This window comes from Littorina saxatilis, unplaced genomic scaffold, assembly GCF_037325665.1.
Source record: "Littorina saxatilis isolate snail1 unplaced genomic scaffold, US_GU_Lsax_2.0 scaffold_1017, whole genome shotgun sequence".
Taxonomy (NCBI): Eukaryota; Metazoa; Mollusca; class Gastropoda; order Littorinimorpha; family Littorinidae; genus Littorina; species Littorina saxatilis.
In genome coordinates, this window is record NW_027127901.1 from 4,919 (window position 1) to 18,563 (window position 13,645).

Here is a 13,645-nt window from a genome sequence, read left to right on the forward strand (position 1 = left end):
GTTCACAAAACATTCCTATATAATGTTTGGAAACAATGGTAGGGATAAAAATCAACCGTTTCCAACTGTGCCAAAAAATCAAAAAGACGCGTTCTATAACGGTCAAACGGTCCCTTAACAGACTTGGGCGGGGTCATCTAACGGTTGGCAGACAGCACAAACACCCTGTGACTGCTCGCAAGGAAAAAATAAATCTGGATGGCAGTATGGCTACAACTACGTCGTTTAGTGTAACCATAACCCCTGAATGTATGAACAGCAGAAAAGGCTGTCTTTGACGTCACTGTATAATAAGAAGCACAAAAGGGATTTTTTGGAACTTTCTCTTGGTTGGAGACAAACATGTCCGCAATGCATTCGTGCATCAAGCTATCCATGCAGTCGTTTATTGTTGATTCTTTAGCTCCTCTATGGCAGGGGGATTTTCAATTTGTTTTCCTTCAATTTCACTATGGGAGTTGTTCTTAACATACGTTTGTTAAGAAAATTTTGGCTGATTGTAAAACAGCTGTAATATACGGCAGTCCAGGTTGTCCTTCAACTGTAAAAATGAAATAATGCTCTTTAAAGTATCATTTACAACAGTGGTGGCTGTTTTCACAAGTATGCTACAAAAAACACGACAATACATAATACATAAGGAAAAGCCCTATGTTTGGTCAGTTGGTGAGATAGGTAAATGTTATTTTTGTGTGACAGTTCTGATGGTTTTCAAAGGGCTAATTCTTTGCTTTTCGACATATGCCCAACTGAAAACGCTTTAGCAACTCAAGTGCACACGACAACCATCTAAATAGACTACATGTTCGCAGAAAACACAATACTGAATATAGAGGGAAAAATAACGGCTCTTTTTAAAAGCACTTTTAGTAGTGAAGTACTTTTAGGATTGTTTGGAATTTTTTACCAGCAGACACCCTTTTACTGCTGAGTGTCTTAGTATTGTAAGATGTGTGATTTGAATTTTGGTTTAAAGGTGCCTTTGGTTTGAACACCCCTACCCCTACGAGGCAGAAATACAAAGAAATAGAAGGAAATTGAGCCTATTTGGAACCAGACTTTAGTATGTTCCCATGGGGGGATTCACGGTGCGAATGACACTGCGTCAGCTTTTTCATTTATCTTTAGTATTTTCTTCAACTTTAACTTTTAGGACCATGTATGAGGTTGTGGCAAGCTAAATACACAACACGACGACGTCTCGGAAAAATAGTAAGGATTATATAGGGAAAAACAACAGTGTCAGTTAAAGTCCGTTTTGAAGGTGTTAGTGGTTGGGGATTTTGAAAAGCATCAGACATCAGGCAGATACAATCCTTTCTGCGTGTTCTGGTGCAGAAAGAGTTTTCAGTTTATACATTGGGGTGACCAGTAGATACCATTTTACAACCATACCCCCAAACGACATTTACAGAGCCCAAAGAAGGATTTGGGTCAATTTCAAAGCCATTTTTCCGTATGAAGCGCCAACTTTATATGAAAATGTGTTTAATAAACATCAAAGGAATGAGGTTGAACTTTCTGATAAGGGACATTTTAAACCTAGTCATTGTCACTTCAACGTTGTTCTCTAATATGCCTGGACTACTAGATCTGTCTGTCTGCATGTAGCCTACTTACAGGGACACGACTGCCAAATAGTCTCGGCCCGCTCAAAATAACAATGACCGAGACCACACACACCACGCGAGAGAGAAAGACTACAGGGAGGCATGCCGTCATGATGCATTAATTGACGTCAAACACTTTTGACCGTGACGTAATCTTATGCGAGCTTTATCCATAGTCTTGGATAACCACTCACACATAGACTCGGAAATGTTAAAGTTTCTACCACAGACATACACACGCACACACACACACACACACACACACACGCACGCACAAACGCACAGACAGACAAAGTTACGATCGCATAGGCTACAAGCCAATAATTTTGTGAAAGACCGCGGCTGAATACTAAAATGCAGTAAAAAAATAAAAAAAACACGCTTTTTTTCTGTTTCGTTCAGTCTATCCTGCAACATTTTGTTATCAACGATCGTCTGCAGTTTTTTACATTTAGTCAAGTTATGACTAAATGTTTTAACATCGAGGGGGGAATCGAGACGAGGGTCGTGGTGTATGTGTGTGTGTCTGTGCGTGTGTGTGTGTGTGTGTGCAGAGCGATTCAGACTAAACTACTGGACCGATCTTTATGAAATTTGACATGAGAGTTCCTGGGTATGAAATCCCCAGACGTTTTTTTCATTTTTTCGATAAATGTCTTTTATGACGTCATATCCGGCTTTTCGTGAAAGTTGAGGCGGCACTGTCACGCTCTCATTTTTCAACCAAATTGGTTGAACTTTTGGTCAAGTAATCTTCGACAAAGCCCGGACTTCGGTATTGCATTTCAGCTTGGTGGCTTGAAAATTAATTAATGACTTTGGTCATTAAAAATCTGAAAATTTAAATTTATTTTTTATTTTTATAAAACGATCCAAATTTACGTTCATCTTATTCCCCATCATTTTCTGATTCCAAAAACATATACATATGTTATATTTGGATTAAAAACAAGCTCTGAAAATTAAAAATATAAAAATTATTATCAAAATTAAATTGTCCAAATCAATTTAAAAACACTTTCATCTTATTCCTTGTCGGTTCCTGATTCCAAAAACATATAGATATGATATGTTTGGATTAAAAACACGCTCAGAAAGTTAAAACGAAGAGTGGTACAGAAAAGCGTGCTATCCTTCTCAGCGCAAGTACTACCCCGCTCTTCTTGTCAATTTCACTGCCTTTGCCGTGCGCGGTGGACTGACGATGCTACGAGTATACGGTTTGCATTGCGTTCAGTTTCATTCTGTGAGTTCGACAGCTACTTGACTAAATGTTGTATTTTCGCCTTACGCGACTTGTTATTTTTACAATAATCTATTCAAACATCCTTTATCTGAACTTTACACAGATCCCACTTTGCGCGCGGGTCTATATCACCATATCCATATTTATATCCATCAATAAAAACGTTCGTTACATCACCAAACATGCCATCATTTAACACATTATCATTAAGACCACGCTTTATGTGTGTGGGTTAATATTTCATATCAACCATTCTGTGGTCACATTGTGTAATTGAATATAAGCTACTCACAAAAAGTTAAGGATCACTTGCACACAAATTCATAACTTTCCAAATAAGAAAGCAAATGCGTTGATATTTGGCAAACGTTTAATTCAATGCTTTAGTGATAACGATACAACATTTCCTTCAATTTCGAGCAATCGTTTGGTCTGTACATTTGATCAAAATGTGTACGTATCGAAATTTAATTTCACAAAGTCGTTGAAATCACACGACATGGCATTCAGATGCTCCCAAAAGTTCAGTAATGCGTGTAACCGCCCTGACTGTTCTGGCACTCGACGCAGCGAGTCATAGAGTTGACCAGGGTGGTGAAGATCCTCTGTGGAAGCGCCTACCACTCAGCCTGCAGCATCTGGTAGAGGTGTTGGACATCCCTGGGAGAGGGGTGGTTGCTCCTCACTTTGCGATCCAACTCATCCCAGAGGTTCTCAATCGGGTTGAGATCGGGACTGCATGCTGGCCACTCCATTCTGTTGACTCCAGACTGCTGCAGGAAGTCGTTGACCACCCTTGCCCTGTGATGGCGAGCGTTGTCATCCTGGTAAAGCGTGCGGTCCCATCTGCTGCAGTGTAGGCACAGCCAGCGGTCGAAGGATCTCATCCCGGTATCGGAGGCCAGTCAGGTTACCCTGTACATGAAACAAGGGTGTTCTGTGGTGAAGGCTGAAGGCCCCCCAGACCATTACAGAACCTCCACCAAAGGCCACCTTTTCTTGGACAGTGGCGTCACTGTAGCGTTCACCTTGGCGCCTCCAGACCCTCAGTCGGTCGTCGTTGTGGTTCAGGGTGAAGCGTGATTCAACACTGAACAGGACCTGGGACCATTGCTGACGTGTCCACCTCACGTGACGTCTGCAGAAGGCGCGGCGTGCTGCCCTATGGGCTGGAGTTAAGCGTGGCCGTACAGCTGGGCGACGAGAACGGAGGTTAAACCCATGAAGGCGATTCCGTATGGTCTGCTGGCTGATGTTGGTGTTAGTAGCCACCCTCAGCTGCCTTCGAATAATGCTGGAAGAGGCTGTTCTTGTTCGCAAGGCTAGTCGTTCAATGAGACGATCTTCACGTGGAGTTGTCTTCTTTGGTCGCCCAGGTCTGCGTCTTTCCTGGACCCTCCCAGTGGCTGTGAAACGTTGAATCAGTCTGACAATGACCGAGATGGACACGTGAAGTCGCCTGGCCACTTCTCGCTTGGGGACACCATCTTGGAACCATGCAACAGCTCGTCCTCTCTCAAACTCGTTCAATTTTCGTCGTGGAGGCATTGTCAGATAATGCCTAATACTGGTGGTATGTCTTCTCAAAGAGCCAAGCAAGTGACAGCATCTCACACATAAACAGCAGTGCTTGCACGTGCATAATGGGTTTTCCATGTGGCTTGTGCAATGTGTTCGGGCAGAACGCTCCAAAACAAGGTCCTTTTTCGCAAGTTTCCGCTTTTTCTTTTGCTACCAAGCTCAGTAGTAGAGAATCCCGTGCAATTTTCCCACTAACACAACATCGCCCACTTACAGCTGAACAAGAATTGGTTTGACTGAGAACTAAATAACAGTAGCGAACTGATTTCTTTGAGCACCTGTTTTCTCATAGTGATCCTTAACTTTTTGTGAGTGTATTTGACAATCAAAAACATTGTCATACATCATTTACAGAAATATAATCAAGTCTCCTGGCGACTAATGGAAATGTTCTGCTCCATGTGTAGTGTTTTTCTTCTGCATGGTTAAGTCGCCAGACATCGTTCATTTCACTATCTATTATCATATCATTAAAAAAAAATCTTTAAAATAATGCTTCTCCCCACTAATAATGTCCAACTCATTAACCAGCACACAATCAAAATCACCACAAACAATTTTGCGTTCACAATCGATTGCGCCCCAAAGTGTCAATCCGAAGAGCAATATTACGTCATAATAATGAGAGGTTACGTGCATGGCTTGTTGTTGTCATCTGTTGTTACTCATCATACTGTGATGTTGATGTTACAATACGTCATAATGAGAGGTTACGTGCATGGCTTGCTATGGTTTGTTGTTACTCATCATACTGTCATGTTGATGTTACAATACGTCATAATGAGAGGTTACGTGCATGGCTTGTTGTTGTCATATGTTGTTACTCATCATACTGTGATGTTGATGTTACAATACGTCATAGTGACGCGTTACATGCATGGCTTGCTATGGTCTGTTGTTCATCATTATACATTGATGTTACAATACGTCATAGTGACGCGTTACGTGCATGGCTTGCTATGGTCTGTTGTTACTCATAATATTGTGATGTCTATGTTTCAGTAAAGCAGGGAGATCGCAATGACGAGTCATCAGCGAGCCACCGGGGCCATCCCCAAGACACCACGTCAGGTAGGTCACTGTCTGTCTGTGTGGTCGTCAGGCTTGAAATAAACAAGACAAAGTAAACATTTGATCGATCGAATGAGCAATATTAGCGTGACTTCTTATAAAGAATGACGCTTTAAATGTTGTCAGATAATACTTTTTTTCTAAAAAATACCGAAAAGCCAGTTTTGTCGGTGGGTGCTTTTAATAGAGAAAGGCAAGGCATCACCCATCCTCTGAGTGTGGGATTTCCTCACTTGAAAATACAATTGTCAAAGTTCTGACGAATCAAATACAACTGCCTGACTCAATTGACGTCAAATATATATATTTACTTCATTTTATTTCTGTCCGGCGTTCATTCTGAATCTGTCGCTTGTTGGACAAGAAAATTCGAAGCATCTGAAACGCATGTTCAATATGGCTTATTTAGTTTATTTAGACAACAAGCATATTTGTGTCGTTAAATATATCGGTCTCTATTGTTATGATAAGAAGACAAAAGCTAATAATCTCCATTTAAAACTGCCTGACGAGACGAAATTAAGATGACTCTTGATGATACTACAACGTCAAACGTTTTTTTCAAGCAGTGTTTGACCGACTTTCTTTCGAACACGCTCTGTTGGCATACACTATAACGAGAGCCCCGTTGTTGGCATACACTATAACGAGAGCCCCGTTGTTGGCATACACTGTAACGAGAGCCCCGTTGTTGGCATACACTGTAACGAGAGCCCCGTTGTTGGCATACACTGTAACGAGAGCCCCGTTGTTGGCATACACTGTAACGAGAGCCCCGTTGTTGGCATACACTGTAATGAGAGCCCCGTTGTTGGCATACACTGTAATGAGAGCCCCGTTGTTGGCATACACTGTAACGAGAGCCCCGTTGTTGGCATACACTGTAACGAGAGCCCCGTTGTTGGCATACACTGTAACGAGAGCCCCGTTGTTGGCATACTCTGTAACGAGAGCCCCGGTTTTTTTTTTTTTTTTTTTTTTTTTTTTTTTTTTTTCCTCTTTCAGAGTTTTTTATTACCCAAATACATGCATGTATCACATTCATATTGTTGCATATTGAATTATCATACCATGTTCTTTTTTTTTTTTTTTTTTTTTTTTTTTTTTTTTTTTTTTTCTTTTGTGTTATTTTTTTTTTTATTTATTTATTTATTTTTTTTTTTTTATTCAATTAATAAAACACAAGATAACAAACATGGTATTTTCTGTTTGCACACATACTCTCTCATTTACATGCGGTTCAGAAAAACTTGTACATTATACAAAAGGACTAAAAATAGTCATACGTGAAAAAAATATACGTGTCAACATGTGTAGCATCAAAATGATCATATGTCATCATATATTGATCTTTTTTTTTAAACAATATTCGCATCATAATGTATGGCTGTCTTTACATTATATCAAAGAAAATAAACAATAGTTTGTTTTTAATTAATAAAACTTCAGACTAACGAACTCTCAAAACAACATGATTTCCAAAAATAATTTCCAGTGTTAATCGTGAATCGGTTTTTTTAAAAATGCTTACGCACATCTTTGCGATTAAAATAATGTGATTAATCTTCTTCATATTTTTGCTGTTACTTTTTATACCAAAAAGCACATCTGTAACATTCAACCTAATTCTTTCACCAATGTTTACTAAAATGTACATTTCAATATATTTCCAAAACCTGAGCACTGTTGGGCACTCAAAGAAAAAATGCTCCAATACATCAAGTTCATCCTTACAATATGTACAGTTTTTATCAGCCTTCACTTTCATTTTACACAATAAAATATTAGTTGGATAAATGTTTTGCAATATTTTCCAATGCAGTACACGTAATCGAACTTCACTAGTGACAGTGGCTGCTAAGTTCCAATTCTTTTCGTCAATTTCAAATCCTAATTTTCTTCTCCAAAATCCTTCTGAACAGGGTTGGCTGTATTGTTTTCCTACCAGAATCTTTCGAATTTCTTTTACTGATTTAACTTTTTTCCCACAGAAGGTCGGAATGTCACAGACTGAACAATTTACATCGTTTATATCGACATTTCTTAAAAGGAGATGTACAGCTATTCGAACAACATTGTACTCAAACAATCTATTTGCAGTGTAGCCAGTTCTTTCACACACTTCTTCATAGGTAGAAAAACGTCCATTCTCACACACATCGCTCACATACATTATACCACTTTTAATCCAATCCGCAAAAAAAAGTGGGTTTCCTTGACAAATTATATCTTTGTTGTTCCACAACATACCGGAAACAGAATTACCATTATTATCGACTTGATTGTTATCAAGCCATGCCTTCAACACAGCGGACCAAAATTCCGATTTAATACTGTCCAATCCTTTAAATGGTTTGCTATTAATGTTCGCAAAAAAACACTCAAAGCGACTCCCAAAACGGAAAAACAGTGCTTTTGGGAGCCATGACCATTTCTGGTCTTCATTAGACAGAGTTAGGTTCACAACCCAGCTTAACAAAAAGGAACACTGCATCTGACGCAAATCAATCATATTTAATCCACCTTGCTTTACTTCGTTACATAAAACAGTTCTTTTCACCTTTTCAAATGCTTTTCTGTTGCAGTCTTTTTTGCGCCACACGAAGCGAAACATTAACCTATTAATTTCAGTTAGAACGTCGTCTGGTACAATCAGCGCCTGCATTATATAGACAAAATGTGGCAGAATAAACGTTTTGAATACACAGACTTTACCAATAATGCTCAAATTCCTTTTCTCCCACACGCAGATGAGCCTTTTTGCAACATTCACTCTCTCTTCCCAATTCTCTTTCACTTTTGACGCACGCATATAATTACAGAAATACACACCTAGAATTTTCATTTTGTCTGTACATGCAAAACCGCAACACTCATTCCTACAATTCTTCCGCGACCCAAACCACATTAGTTTGGATTTTTGGTGATTTATGTTCAAACCTGATATTTCTGAAAATTTACCAATCAAAGCCAGGGCTTGGAACATGTCATGTTCATCTTGCAAAAACAATGTGACATCATCAGCATACAACAATAATTTCAAAACTTTATTCATATCTCCGTTGTTCCATAATGACATACCCTTTATATTTTTGGCCTCTCGAATTTTGATTGCTAACAATTCAACTGCTAATACGAAGGCAAGTGCGGAAAAAGGACACCCTTGCCTTATTCCGGAATCAATATTAAAAAATTCAGATAACCAACCACAATAGTTTACACAACTTTTTGCGTTTTTCATCAAAACATCAACCCATTTCACAAAATCAGTTCCAAAACCAAATTTTTCAAACATCTTCAACATAAACTCTTTGGAGATGCAATCAAATGCATGAAAAAAGTCAATTGACACCATCAATCCAGGCTTATTATGTAAATCTGCATGTTCTAAAACATCATCAACTAATCGCAATAAGGTTGAGACACGTCTACCTTTTATATACCCAACTTGATCCTCATTCACAACACTCCCTACAACATCTGAGAGCCGAAGAGCTAAACATTTCGCTAATAACTTATAATCTGTATTGGTCAGTGAAATAGGTCTCCAATTCTTTAAATCATTTCTTGATAAATCCTTCCCTTTATGAATCAGTGTAATTGCCGCTTTACACTGTGAATTAGATAGAGTTCCATTCTTAAAAGCAGAGTTAAAAGACGCAAGTATATACCTTTTTAGGCTCCTCCAAAAAAACTTATAAAACTCAACTGTTAATCCATCAATTCCAGGCGCAGAACCATTATTCATACGCTTTAGAGCTGACAAAACTTCTCCTTCTACCACTTCCCCTTCACAGCTGTCTTTCTGCTGATCATTTATTTTTAAAACCTTTGTTCCATCCAAAAAAGTGTCAATTTTTAAGCTCATGTTTCCCTCATCAATTTTCCGTTTATACAAATCAGCAAAATACGTTTTTTGGACGAGAATAATATCTTCTTGCGTTGTAACAATTCGTCCGTTATCATCTTTTACACTTTCCATTATTTTTGCGTTTGCTCTCGCCTTTTCTAACCCAAGAAAAAAAGGTGTGTTCCTTTCACCCTGCTCGATCCATTTAACTCTTGCACGCACCTGTGCTGCACGAGATTTACGCTGCTCTAACAGTTCTAACTGCAGCTTGACCTTCTGCCGTTTACCTTGCGTTTGAATACAGTCAGGGGAGATCCCAAGGGTTTTATCCAACTCATTTAATTCACCATACAGTTTTGCAACATCATTTTTAATTTCAAAACTTTTAAACTTACTAACGAGAGCCCCGTTGTTGGCATACACTGTAACGAGAGCCCCGTTGTTGGCATACACTGTAACGAGAGCCCCGTTGTTGGCATACACTGTAACGAGAGCCCCGTTGTTGGCATACACTGTAACGAGAGCCCCGTTGTTGGCATACACTATAACGAGAGCCCCGTTGTTGGCATACACTGTAACGAGAGCCCCGTTGTTGGCATACACTGTAACGAGAGCCCCGTTGTTGGCATACACTGTAACGAGAGCACCGTTGTTGGCACACACTGTAACGAGAGCCCCGTTGTTGGCATACACTATAACGAGAGCACCGTTGTTGGCACACACTGTAACGAGAGCACCGTTGCTGGCACACACTGTAACGAGAGCACCGTTGTTGGCATACACTGTAACGAGAGCCCCGTTGTTGGCATACACTATAACGAGAGCCCCGTTGTTGGCATACACTGTAATGAGAGCCCCGTTGTTGGCATACACTGTAATGAGAGCCCCGTTGTTGGCATACACTGTAACGAGAGCCCCGTTGTTGGCATACACTGGAACGAGAGCCCCGTTGTTGGCATACACTGTAACGAGAGCCCCGTTGTTGGCATACACTGTAACGAGAGCCCCGTTGTTGGCATACTCTGTAACGAGAGCCCCGTTGTTGGCATACACTGTAACGAGAGCCCCGTTGTTGGCATACACTGTAACGAGAGCCCCGTTGTTGGCATACACTGTAACGAGAGCCCCGTTGTTGGCATACACTGTAACGAGAGCCCCGTTGTTGGCATACACTGTAACGAGAGCCCCGTTGTTGGCATACACTGTAACGAGAGGCCCGTTGTTGGCATACACTGTAACGAGAGCCCCGTTGTTTCTGGTGTTCAGCAAGTGCTCCCGCCCCATGCCGTTGTTCAGTCATCCAATTTTTGAGGGCAACCAGTTAGACCATATTATTTTATGAGCACAGTTTGCCAGTTGTCCCAAATATCAGGCAGAGTTAAGAGAAGGAATTCCTTGACGTAGTAGCACAGCAGTTTATATGTCAGATCCTTGTTCCTGTCTTGCAGGGGTCTGGACCAACACAGCAAGCGTCAGCACCAACCAAGGAAGGATGGCTGTTTGTCCAAAGGAAGACTCTCTTTGGACTGGTGAAGGTTAGTGTCGTTTATACGTCCGTCTTTTCCTTTGCCTGTAAGGTTTCTTGTGTCTCTTAAGTTGAATACACAGCGCAGTTACATCCTGTGTGGACTCACATGCGTAGTTAGGTAGTTATATCATAGCAACCATCCACCATTGATGTTTTCTCCTATGTTCCTGAAGCTAGAACTTTAACACTTCACACAGTTTTTACGTTTTGAATACCTTTGATACTAAGTCAAGCTGACTCTTATTGAATTTCATGGTCACAGTAAGTTGACGTTTGGGTTATAAATAAAATGATTATTTGGTAGGTACAAAAGCACTTAAACTGTACTCTCATTCATGGTGTGACACTGCAGTTGGGCACATAACAAGCAAGAATGTAACCGGGGAACATTGACATTTCTCAACATTATTCTACACACAAAAAACGCAAGAAGGCGAACTTTCGCGCGTGTTTTTTTTAGTGTTCTATAATGACTAGCATGCTGTTGTCTCCTTTTGACCAGTTCATTGTATCTACGGTACCTATGTACTATCGGGGTTCAATGTTTGGAACAGTCATGCGCACTGATACTTCCGTACAGAGAGCCTGCCATGTGGTCACCGAATAAACCGTTGCACCTCACCCTTCTTGTGTCCGTTGGTTTTGTCCGCATAACAACCCCAAGACATTACATTTGGCGACGAGGATAAACGTGAGTCATTCTTCTAAGAACTATGCAGCAGCCGAGAGCTATATCGATAACCGTTACACCAGTGCATCCGTTTGACCCACATGGTGAATCCGCCGCCGTGCACCAGCGCTGGGAGCGTTGGCTGCGAAGTTTTGAACTTTTTGCCGCTGCATCAGGGTGCAGTAATGACACGCAAAAGCGTCAACTTCTTCTACATTGTTCAGGCGCAGAAACTCAAGACATATTCTTTACGTTTGACCCAGAGCCAGCAGACTATGCAGCAACGAAGACTGCACTTACTGACTATTTCAAACCTGCTAGAAACGTGCCGTACCAGCGTCATCTGTTTCGCCAAGCAAAACAACAGGAAAGCGAAAGTGTCACACAGTATGTCACTAGATTTCGCCAATTAGGCCCCCCCCCAAAAATTGTCTGTTTCTGGTAACATGGCTAAAAAAAATAGGGTCGGTAGGTAGGGATTTTTTTATTTTTTTATTTTTTTTACCCCAAATGTAGACCAATAAAACTAACTTTAAAAATCGCGCAAAGAGACTGGATTCACTATACATAGAGACAAGACACTCAACACATTTACAAATCGTCAGCAGACTTTCGTTTTCACACGTTTTTGTTGTTCATTTTCTCACCCTGTCCTTTACCACCAAAACAAAAAAAAAAAAAAAATTGAGTTTGGAAAAAAAAAGTTTAGGGTCGGCGCCGAAATTTAGGGTCGGTCGGGTGACCAGAAACAGACAATTTTTTTTTGGCCTTAGCAAGAGACTGCGACTTTGGTAATGGGACAGATGATTTCATCCGAGATCAGGTGATCGACAAGTGTTCATCAACTCCGCTGAGAACAAAACTACTCGCTGAAAAAAACTTAACTCTGGCAAGATGTATTAAACTAGCTTCTGCAAAAGAGCTGTCTGAACAGCAAGCATCAGCAATTGCTGCTGACGAGAAAGTTTTTGCTGCTAAGCACTCATACAATCGACAGAATCAGCGACACCGTCCAGCACATCATGATTCATCTCCATCTTACAGTCAACATCGCAGTCAGAATCCAGCAGTCCAGTGTAATCGGTGTGGTTCAAAGACACATTCAGGTTCCGAATGCAGGTGTTCGCGTCAAATAACCTGCTACAAGTGTCGTAAACTTGGACATTTCGCTTCGATGTGTAAATCGAAACCAGTGAACAAACCTCCGCAGAATCGCCGTACCCGCAGACCTGTCCACTTTCTCAATGATGGTGACCAGACTACAGACAACGTCGGCACGACATCAGAAGAGGAAGACGAGGACTATGTTTTCACGATCGCACCAGCAGACGGTACGGTGAAGCTTCTCATCGAAGAAGAACCAGTCGAGATGATCGTTGACTCTGGAGCCTCCTGCAACATCATCAACTCTGCCGTAGCAGCCAAGCTGAAGCGCCGAGGCCTTGAATTCGAGTCCTGCCACAGAACCATTCATCCGTATGGTTCACCGCCTATCCTCGCACGCAGGTGCACCACCGCTGACGTCCAGATTGCTGGTCGTACACCAGTTACTGCTGAGTTCCTGGTCATTCCTGGATCTTCACCTCCTCTACTTGGAAGATCGACGTCTGAGGCGCTAGGCGTCCTTCACATTGGCGTAAACCAGGTTTGTCAAGATCAAGACCCTCTCAGTCAGTACCCAGGTATCTGTGACGGCATAGGGAAACTGAAACACTTTGAAGTAGCCCTCCATATCGACAAGACGGTGCCACCAGTAGCCAGAAAGCACAGCCGAATTCCGTTTCATTTGCGAGACAAAGTTGCAGCAGAACTCAAGAAACTCGAAACAGAAGAATGATGTGATCGAGAAAGTTTCAGGACCTACAGAGTGGATGTCAAGAATAGTAGCCGCTCCGAAACCCAAAAATCCGAATGACATCAGAATTTGTGTCGACATGAGTGAAGCCAACAAAGCAATTCTCAGAACACGTCATGTTACACCCACTCTTGAAGAACTCGTCTCTGACATGAACAACGCCACTGTCTTCAGCAAACTTGACCTGAGATCAGGGTACCATCAACTCGTTCTCAGACCAGAGTGCCGCTACAT

General features: G+C 41.2%; 1 protein-coding gene across 2 annotated transcripts in view; it reads left to right on the forward strand.

Annotated features, from left to right (window-relative positions):
• Window positions 1–5,387: 5,387 nt before the first annotated feature.
• The window catches only part of LOC138956258 (uncharacterized), a 34,038-nt gene continuing 25,780 nt past the window's right edge, over window positions 5,388–13,645 (forward strand). For both annotated transcript variants that reach the window (XM_070327663.1, XM_070327664.1), the window contains exons 1-2: window positions 5,388–5,508; window positions 10,807–10,893. In XM_070327663.1, coding sequence (XP_070183764.1) covers window positions 5,458–5,508; window positions 10,807–10,893 — 138 coding nt within the window. In that variant the 5' untranslated portion in view covers window positions 5,388–5,457. The remainder of the gene's footprint in view (window positions 5,509–10,806; window positions 10,894–13,645) is intronic.